Source organism: Trachymyrmex cornetzi, unplaced genomic scaffold (assembly GCF_001594075.2).
Source record: "Trachymyrmex cornetzi isolate Tcor2-1 unplaced genomic scaffold, Tcor1.1 scaffold127, whole genome shotgun sequence".
NCBI lineage: Eukaryota > Metazoa > Arthropoda > Insecta > Hymenoptera > Formicidae > Trachymyrmex > Trachymyrmex cornetzi.
Genome location: NW_017295839.1, coordinates 1,906,922 through 1,917,543, shown reverse-complemented (window position 1 = coordinate 1,917,543; position 10,622 = coordinate 1,906,922). Strand labels below are relative to the sequence as shown.

General features: G+C 29.0%; 1 protein-coding gene across 2 annotated transcripts in view; it reads left to right on the top strand.

Annotated features, from left to right (window-relative positions):
* Positions 1 to 10,517, top strand: part of LOC108770462 (thrombospondin type-1 domain-containing protein 4) — a 22,198-nt gene extending 11,681 nt beyond the window's left edge. For both annotated transcript variants that reach the window (XM_018522072.1, XM_018522071.1), the window contains exons 3-14: positions 875 to 1,025; positions 4,385 to 4,551; positions 5,159 to 5,255; positions 5,514 to 5,553; positions 7,027 to 7,151; positions 7,241 to 7,370; positions 7,587 to 7,839; positions 8,218 to 8,415; positions 8,641 to 8,802; positions 9,064 to 9,240; positions 9,340 to 9,556; positions 9,995 to 10,517. In XM_018522072.1, the coding sequence (XP_018377574.1) occupies positions 875 to 1,025; positions 4,385 to 4,551; positions 5,159 to 5,255; positions 5,514 to 5,553; positions 7,027 to 7,151; positions 7,241 to 7,370; positions 7,587 to 7,839; positions 8,218 to 8,415; positions 8,641 to 8,802; positions 9,064 to 9,240; positions 9,340 to 9,556; positions 9,995 to 10,131 (1,854 nt within the window). In that variant the 3' untranslated portion in view covers positions 10,132 to 10,517. The remainder of the gene's footprint in view (positions 1 to 874; positions 1,026 to 4,384; positions 4,552 to 5,158; positions 5,256 to 5,513; positions 5,554 to 7,026; positions 7,152 to 7,240; positions 7,371 to 7,586; positions 7,840 to 8,217; positions 8,416 to 8,640; positions 8,803 to 9,063; positions 9,241 to 9,339; positions 9,557 to 9,994) is intronic.
* Positions 10,518 to 10,622: the final 105 nt, after the last annotated feature.

Genomic DNA, 10,622 nt, shown 5'->3' with positions numbered 1-10,622 from the left:
AACAGTATATATAAACAAAAAGTTTAAATAAAATATAGAGTATATTCTAAATGAAGTATATGTTTCTCATTTCCGTTATTTGTAAGACTCTGAAATCATAAAATAGAAAGAAACTTAACTTTTAATTTTTCAATTACTTTTTTTTATTAAATTAACTTTTAATTCAATTAATTTCATTATACATTAACTTGTATCTTAACTAAGTTAAATTTTCAAGGTTGTTAACTTTAACTTAACTTAGTTAAAAGAAAAAATTAACTTACCTAACCCTGAAAATGCTTGTCCAGAGAACGAAAAGGGTGACTCCAAATTATGACTGTCATGGTATAAATTTTGACAACAATTTGCCACCATTTTGTTTGCACTCTATGTCACCTCGCCTAGCCAAAGTCGCGATAATAATTCCGCTGAAAATAAAAAGAAACGAGACGTAACCGCGTTGTAAATTGAAATATAAGAGATATGAATTTTGTTGTCTAAAAAATATATTTTCTAACTTCTAACGTTTTTACGTGTTTGCATTAAAGTTTTTGCATTACCTTGCAACTTTCAACAGCGTATTGCAACTGACGAGCCCGGAAATTGAGAATTTTTATCAAGAATACAAGCGTTAATTGCCCACCTGCATCAGCCAAAGCGGGTGTGTCACTTCCTATTAATTCATTTTATGATCAGCATCAGTAATTTTTATTCTGATTCCATTTTGACACCTAGGAAAGTAGAAATACACGAGGAAATTATTTATCATCTACAATCTGTTTAACGAACCGCTCGGATCATTGATCTTAAACACTAAGACTTGAACGAAGTCGCATGATTTATCATCTCTCATATAAATTTCTTGACTAGTATAGCACATGTTATACTGTTTTAGTATGATGGCGTAAGATTTGGCAACGGCCATCTGATAGATGGAATTTTCACGGAACCGACTTTGGAACCGGGTTATAATTTGGTGGCAGTGGTCCCACGTGGCGCCTTGGCACTGAACGTGACCGAACTCCGTCGCACGCAAAATTATCTTGGTAAGAGAAATGGGAATTCATGACTATTGATGAAGATAAATTAAGATAGAGCTGAACTATTTCTGAACTTTTATTACTAGCTAAACCTTGCACAGTACATTTAAGCGAGTAAGATTCGCATTTATGTAAGTGGGATTATAAGTATGTAGCAATATATATATATATATATATATATATATCTTGTGTTTTGAATGCTAGTATTATATTTTTAATGATTATGATTATTTAATGTATTCTAATATACCTCTATTTTCTAAAGCCGTAACATTGTAAAAGGTATAAAATTTTTATTATACAAAAGATATACAACGGAAGCTGAAAATAATTACTTTATTACAAGATATAAATATGTCGATGCATATATGCACTTTGTGTATTTTGCAATGTAAATTGGACATTACATGATCAGGACGTGACTAACAATTCTTTTTGCTGGCGTTTTGATACTATCAATGCTAGCATTAATTGCACGATTGGCGCCAGGAATAATTCAGTGGTATTGCTTTGGATTTCGTGGAAATTGCAGGCAACCGGTTGCAAGAAATGCATTTCCACCTACCATGATTTCTCACTGTTTATGCACAATTTACGGTAACTCGTTATACAGCGTGGTCGTTAAATAGCGATCGCACTCGACGATTAAGATCATCGTCGTCCCGCAAATTATTACATTGCAAAAATTAGTTTACGGCAGGCATTCTACGAGATAAAAAATCGTTATTTATTTCAATACAACTATGACATTATTTTACTAAGGCTTGTAAAATTGTTTACATCAAATGACAAGTTAAAAAAAAATCAAAAAGATTTAAGATTTATTGGAAACAATTTCAATTATTAAAACAGCGACGTCCGTTTAATTCTAAGTATAATTATGTGTATCAGATATCACAGTTTTTTTTTTATTAAGGCCCGGTTTTTACATTATCTGATTAACATGTGGTTAAGCTTAACCTGATGTGTCGCTCAATGGGCTTCATCTATGACATCATCATAGATGAAGTTCATTGGATGAAACATCAGGTTAAACCTAACCACAAGTTAACCAGATAATGAAAAACCGGGTCTAAGATAGTAATTTTCTGTTATAAAACAAAATGTATTAAAAATTTCATGATTAATAGTTATGATTTATGACTGTTGAATTTATGAAAATCAATTGATTTTCTCTTCTTTGGAGAATACCGCGTTCTTTAAAGATTATTGCATTAAAGAATGTCTTATATAATTTGTATTGCTATGCAACTTAACGAATATTATTTTGAATTTGCATTTTATATATATATAATTTATTACATAAAACTTATATTGTACAATTCTTGGAGATTGCATTAAAAAAATATTAAATTATGATATTAATAGAATATTACATTAAAAATTGCAAAATATTTGCAATGGCACATAATTAATTGTAAGCTATTCTTTTTATTAATTAATTTAGAAGATATATATTTTAGCAGTCTTTTAAACCAAAAGATTTAAAAAATTATAATTATTAAATAAATCTAATAGTAAATTATATTAAATTAGCAATAAAAAATAAAAGCCACACATTAAATAATTTATAGCAACAATAGAAACAAGAAAATTTAATTGAATATATAATAAAATTTTCAAAATGTTTACAGCATCAATTTTAAAACAATATTTAAAGTAATGTTTACAACGTAACGTTATTTTTTAACAAATTTGGTGATGATATACTATTTGAAATTTGATTAGAAATTGAGTCTCAATTACATATGTGAAGGTAATCATCATGTGTCGCCTGCGATGCCTTTCGAATTCATTCATCGCTCGCCAGAAGCAATGTAATGATTACCTTTCACAAGATGCGAATAACAGATCGTAATCAGTGTACCTATGCAACGATGGCGTCATCGATAAGCAAATGAATCGCTAGCAGTGTGATTAGTTGCGATCATTAACAATACTGTCGGAACTTTCATTACCGCCGACATGATCGTGCCTCCCATTATCCTCACTTAATCTGTGAAGATGAATGGTTCGAAAGAAATCAATAAGAACTTACTTCTCATGAAATGGAGTCTATTTAATCTTTAAGAATTCAGAGAATATGAAGACATAAATAAACATAAAATTATATTATATCATTATATCATATGAGACATTTTAAAGCATTATAAATACATTTTTTTTCAAGAAAAAGAAAAAATTTATTTTCTTAAAAACTTACTTTAGAAATTCTCTACAAAAAATTATCATAATAACTAAAGATGAGCAATCAGTCTTTGTAAAAATTTATAATTAAGTAATTTTAATTTTTAAAAATATCATGTTAACATTTCAAAACGTTACAAATCCAAGTAAAAATACAAATTGCACAATGGACAATTACAACTTTTCAAATTACACTACCTACTCATTTTTTTCTTTACTTATACTACTTTCCGTACTAAATATTAGTATGTGACAGAATAGCAACTTACAACCTTGATACAATAAAAATTTTCACATTTGCTTCTTACAATGTTTTGCCAGGTACGCCTTATATATTATATATTATTATATGTATATAATTTATTACATATGTAAATATGTAATAAATTAGAATTTTTATAAAGGAATAATGCAATTAAGGGAATATTAAGGGAATATTTGTAAGGTAATTGTATTTAAATTAATTTAAAAGGCAATAATAATTAAAATGGACACACACTTTCAAACTTTAAAATATAAACAAAAACAATATAAAACAGGACTAATGAGAGTCAGCGCATTTAAAACGGCGCAAGTTATTAGTTACAGATTAATTTAAAAATTAGAAGGTAAATTCCTCACCTCTGCAGGATGCATTTCTGTCAGCTTTAATGCTTTTGTTTCTTGCGAAATATGTTTGTAACGTAATGTAATCTAATCTTTCGCGAGGCTGTAAATGGAACGAGGATCGCCCACTAAATTAGATACACCGGCCCGTGCCACGTGGATTACATAAATCGCGCGCGGCTGTAAACTAGCTCATAAACGACTGCTATTGTGCACCCATGTCTCGTTTAAACGATCATAATTGCCAGCTTTAGCGTGATCCGTGTCAATCGACGTGTCGAAGAGCATCGTCGCTCTATGTATAAGAATAAGTAGTTCACTCGCAAATAAATGCGGTCATCATAATTTTCTTTTATTTTTAATTAGACCAATATGATTCTGATATACATAGATATATTTATAATAAATATATATGTTTAAATATATATAGTGGCTACAATATATTCTCGCTAGATACATACTTACTTTACAAAGATAATTAGTAACGGTGACTATTTTTTTAAACAAATTTAAATAATCATTTTATTATAATTATAAGAAATATATAATAATATATAATAATAAATTTGCAGCAATTAGATTGCAAGATGGCAGTTATTTATTAAACGGGAACAATTTTATCAATTGGTCTGGCGAATACAAAGGAGCCGGAACTGCATTCGTTTACCGTCGTCAAAATCCTCAGAATTTGGAAAGCTTTTCTGCCGCAGGTCCATTACAGGAACCCATAGATATCATGGTAAAGTAATATGATAAATGTTAATCTAAATAATATAATTTTATTCGTGTTGTTTATACAAAGAAAAACAACATTTATTACGAATTGTAATATCACAATATACTATTATAATAAACATATACACACAAATAATTAATTGCAAATGCATATTTTTATATGTATGACAATTATTTGCATACAGCGAAGTTTATAAAAGTGATGCTTATAAAACAAAAATACCCAAATATTATGTACTATGCTCCATATCTTATGAAATATTTTGTATCCTTCAACCAAATTACGGGTATTGTTATAACGCAACCGTAACAATGGGGGCTTAGAATAGCAATTCTTGCATGCTAGCAATCGTGGGCGTTAATGAGTTCAACCGAGTTCCATTTAACCCTTTCACTGCTGATTTCCCGCTACAATTGTCATAAGTCGTATAGGTTCTACGTTTAATGATGTTAAATTGCGTACTCTTTTACTTTCAGTTATAATACTAAAATTCAATAATTACAAAGCATTTAATAATTTAATAATTAAGAAGTTACTTTAAAATAGATTTTAATTAAAAATAATTAAGATTTATGTAGAGTAATATAATCTAATTTTTGTTGTTTCATAGGTTCTATATCAGGAACCAAATCCTGGTATTGTCTATCGATATCGGATTCCTGGAAATACAAATTTACCGAGAAGCAATCATTTCCCGCATAACGCAGGTATTATTTCATTATATAACAGCATATATTTTGAAAAATTATAATAATTTAAAATATCAAGTTTGCTGATTTTTAAATATTTCTTGTAGCAGATAAAGAATTATTGTGTACTATTTTATTTATATAATTTTTAGACTCACTTTACTTAAAAAGATAATTTGATAAACAGACAAAAATTGATGTTATAAAGTTACTTATTTAAAATGATAAATATTGTTAAACATACATAACAAATTATTAAAAATTGTTTGATTATAGGTTCCAATAAAGGCGTTGAGCATAGTTTGCAAAATAGAAGGTAGGAAATTTTTTAAATAAATTAACATATATTTAATTTATCTGAAAATAAAATAGAAGAGAAGGTGTTATTATGGCACCCCAGTTACATTCTACATTTTAAAATAACTTTGTTAATAATCAATATTTAAGTTTAAAACTTGACAATTACATTCGTTAAAAAGTTATTGAATCGATTCTGGATTTAAAATTACGAAATATTGATTACTTAGGACATTATTAATAAAAATGTGGCGACATTGCATAATGACTCGAAGAAAAATATGAATGGTAATGTAACCTTCCATAAAAATAGTCTTTAAAAAATTAATTTTGTTTAGAAAATTTATTTGGTTACAAAATTAACAAAAAAGTAAAATATTTTAAAATGTATGGAAATAAATGTATATACATTCACACAACTGCTCAGTATTAAAAATAGTACGCGTAATATAAAGTATAGATTAACAATAGAGCTACAATCGATTATTAAATAATTATTTTGATATGAAAACCTCAAAAAAGAGATCGTGAGTAATCAATATCCATAAAGGACCACATTAGCAAAATGCTATGCTAATTCAAAATTTGCATAATTCAAAATATATACAGTCAAATAAAATGTTAAGTAGCAAATAATAAACTTAAAAATACATATATTCATGTTATAATACGCTCAAGTTTAAGAAAAATGAGAAAGTAGGTATAATTAAATGTTAAAATATACCTCAGAGAGAAACGTTTCGAAATACTTGAAAGTAAAAAATGTGTTATGATAAGTGCTGGCTATTGATTATTAGTGGTTATAATAGCTTCATGGTGTACCGGCGAGCTACTGAACAAATAATTCCATAAGTAATCGCTAGATTACTAGTAATCTACATTACTCTTAGTAATCGCTAGAATTCGCCGCTTAATTGCGGAGATATTAAGAGGGGCCACAATATCTACACTAACCATACCACTTTCTCTTCTATATATTGTTCGATAATTTGTGCCGAATATAACACATGTACCAAATGGTCTACTTAGAAAACAGCAAATTGAGTAAAAAAATGATTTCAAAAGGATAATGCTGATAGAATTTGTAAACCGATTGTGGAAGTACATATTTTTTAATATAATTAACACTTATAATATGTTAAAGTTAACACATATTCCATTTATTCATCTTAGAATTTATGTTTTAAAACACATTATTTTTATGTTATTTGTTTACTTCCTCATAAATTATGCTATTTTGACACTAAGAAATGTTGAATATCAACTTAACACAAAGTCTTTAAATAACATAATCATATTACGTTAAATTAACATTCCAATATGTTAAAAAATTCAACACAAACGGTTAATAAAAATGTAAGTCGACCGTTTCCAATACAAATACACAATGTTTTTTACCGTGCAGGTATAATCTATCTTTTGATGATAAGCACCATGTTTACAAATTCATATCTCCAGCAGTTAAATAATCACAAAGAATCTAATTTTTTAGATTCGAGAATGGACCAGCGATGAGTAATGTAACATTGCCACCGTACTCACCACGACGTTATAGGAAAAGAAAATTCATCTGGAAAGCAATTGGTCACGGGGAGTGTAGCAAATCATGTGGTGGAGGTAAATGAGAATTAATTAATAATTAATTTGTTTCATAATAAATTATGTGGAGATCTGCGAGTACAAAGAGTTTCTGTATGTTACATAAGGTGTACAGGTACTCAAACACGTGTGTATCAAAGAGCACACGCAGCAGGCAGTACCGGAAAAAAGATGCCATGGGATAGAAAAGTTGCACGAAATTCATCTCAGATGTAATACCATGCCATGTCCTCCCAGGTAAACTTAATTTTAATTTATGTTCCGTACGAAAGAATATAATTCTCATATCGAATATATAGTTACCTACGTTTATATTACATATTAAAATGTTATTGCTATTAACAAATAAATAAATATGTTTTCTAATGTTGTACAAATCAGATTATTTTAAAATATTTTTATATTTTTTCTATATCTTTTAAAAAAAAAACATTAAAAACTGTATTTTCAAAGATGGCGAGGCGGACCATGGAGTGACTGTTCTACTTCTTGCGGTACTGGGGTTCGTACACGGGAACTCGAGTGTGTACAGGAAGTAAAAACGTCGTTAACAATGAGAATTGCCGATGGTGCCTGCACAGAACCGAGAAATCTTCCGATAAGCGAAGTGTGCGAAATGCCAGCGTGCGAGGAGATTAGGCAAACGTCGACGCAGACGTCTCCTCAATCATTGACTCCACGATGGACAGTGGGTGTTTGGTCTCAGGTAATTTTGTTCACGCAGACACATATACTCAAAATTAATCAATTTAATATTGATTTGTTATATATAAAAGAGGTAAAGAAATAAAACGTATATGATATATCAAATAAAATTTGATATTTAGTAAATTTCATTAACAGAGTAATATTATGTTGAATAAAACAGCCCACTCCTAATTGCCATAAATTTTGACCGAAAACATTTCAAACGATATCAATTGAATGTCTTTAAATGAATTTCCGCGCGTTGATAAAAAATAGTTTCTAAAAAGAATTTTTTTAATTCTTCTATTATCAATTATTAATGTATAAATATTTCAATAACTGCAATTTTCAATAATTATTTAAACGATTGTAATTTTTTATTTTATTTGTTATAAAGTGTTCCGTGTCCTGTGGCTTGGGAAAAAGAACGAGGGTTGTAACTTGTGTTACTGAAGGTACATGTGATTTCTCAGAAAAACCTGAGGCAAATGAAACATGCGACTCAGGATCATGTCCGGTGAAATCAACGCCATTAAACGTTGTTTCTGCGAAGCTTCATAACCCGCAGTGGTTATTCACTGATTGGTCTAAACAGGTAAACCTTTATCACTTGCAAACTCAATAAGAAAAAATTGTTCTAATAAAAACGATCATATGATTAATTTATTTTTGATAATAATTTATTAATAAAAGCACTGACAAAAAATATGATAATCACAATTTCAAGTTATTATATTATCTAAAATATTACGTTTAAAATTATGGAAATTAAAAAATTTTTATATTGATTTTATAAACAATTTATAATTATCGACTGTAGTGTTCGGCAGAATGTGGAACTGGTGTTCAAACTAGAAGAATTCTTTGCGAAACAAGCTCTAACGAAGAACATTGCGATGAATCGAGTCGACCTGAGATTTCCAGAGATTGTTCGAGTAACAGAACTTGCAGTGGTCAATGGTTCACAGGACCGTGGACGGAGGTCAAGCTTAAATATAATTATCTATATAAAAATTTATAAAAATTTTTAATCTTAAAGTAAAAAGTAGTAGCAAAGATTATAGGTTTATGTATGTGTGTGTGTGTTGTGTGTATACATTACATATGTTACGTACTATTACGAGAATTCGAAAAGATATTTATAATTATATTTGCTCTACTATGTATATAATTATCTCAATATAATAATATTTTTATTTTAATTATTAATATGTGTGTCGAAAATAATTTTATATTTTTATAGTGTTCTTCAAGTTGCGATGTAGGTGAGCAAATTAGAGACGTTGTATGTGTTACAACTCTTCGAGGCTCTCTACGTGTTGTCTTAGACATGAATTGTCCTGCGAACAAACCGGAGAGTAGAAAATCATGCAGAGAGCGTACCTGTACCTCTGATTGGTTTACATCAGATTGGACGCCGGTAAATATCAATTTTGTTATATTAAAATCTTAAAATTAAAATCTCAAAGACTACATAGAACTTAACAAATTGTACTTACTTCCAAAAATTGATTTGCAGTGTTCGCGATCTTGCGGTAAAGGTATTCAGAAACGCGAAACCCGTTGTCTGAATTCAGATGGTCAATTACCTGAATCATATCAGCTTCACTGCCGAGAGGAGGATCGACCAGTATCTCGAAGGATATGCAATGATTATCCTTGCAGAGACGATTTACACGCGCCTGAAAATTCTCACAAGGTTCTTCAAGTTCAGGACGATCCTGAGATAACGAATGGTTAAGCGAATTTTTAAGTTTAAAATATCGAAAATTTAGTAAATATTATACGTTGTTAATATTTTACAATTTCTGCAAAGTATACACGGAACGTTTTACTGAATATCCAAAAATTTAGCTATATACATATACATATATATATAAATGCAGATCTAAGGATAACTTTGTTGTATCATCCAAATAATTATATAGGCTTAAACTAGTTGTTAGAATGTCAAAACTTCTTGCAGCATTGCTCATCATGCTTGAGTTTCGTACATAATTATTTCGATGGTCCAACAAAATTATTTTCAGATTTATATATCTATCTAAATTTTTAAGGATTCTTCTACCAAAAGCCAAAACGTATTCTTTTCGTATACAAAGTAATCATTCATATAAAAAATTATATATAAAATAGTATTTTTATGTATCATATTAACATTTTATTTATTTTAGGTGTCGAAGATAATCCAGTTTGCAAAGACAAAATGGCTAACTGCAATTTAGTCACGCAAGCACGTCTATGCTCTTATCAATTTTATAAAGAGTCTTGCTGTCTATCGTGTTCTCGAGGCAAGCAGGATTTTGAATAGAAATCCCCCTGACAATCATGCTCATTATGACTTTTTAATAAAAAAAACTGCCTTTAGTAGTTACCTGTTAGTATATATCGCTAATTAAAACTCTTATTTTTGTCGCCTATTGGTACAAATCATTTTTAATAATTAATAGATGAAACTTTTGTACGTTTTTTATGTATAGAGATGTAGATATGCATGCTGCAGAGCAATTTAATATGAAATTCATAATTTCGTCAATAACTTTATATAAACAAGATATTTGATAAAGAAACAGAAGAGACTGAGTCGCATATTGCGGTTATTGTGCAATTGCCGGTTTGTTGTAATGATGACGCAGCAATTAAATCCGCACTGTTCTCGCATAATCATAAATATGTATATTAAGCATTAATAAATATTACGCTTTTTCAATTTCTTGTTGTTCACTTACCTTTTATTTCTCTGCTTCTTTTTTATTTCAACACTTTGATTTAGTGCAAGAAATTTTATGCAAAAACATACTA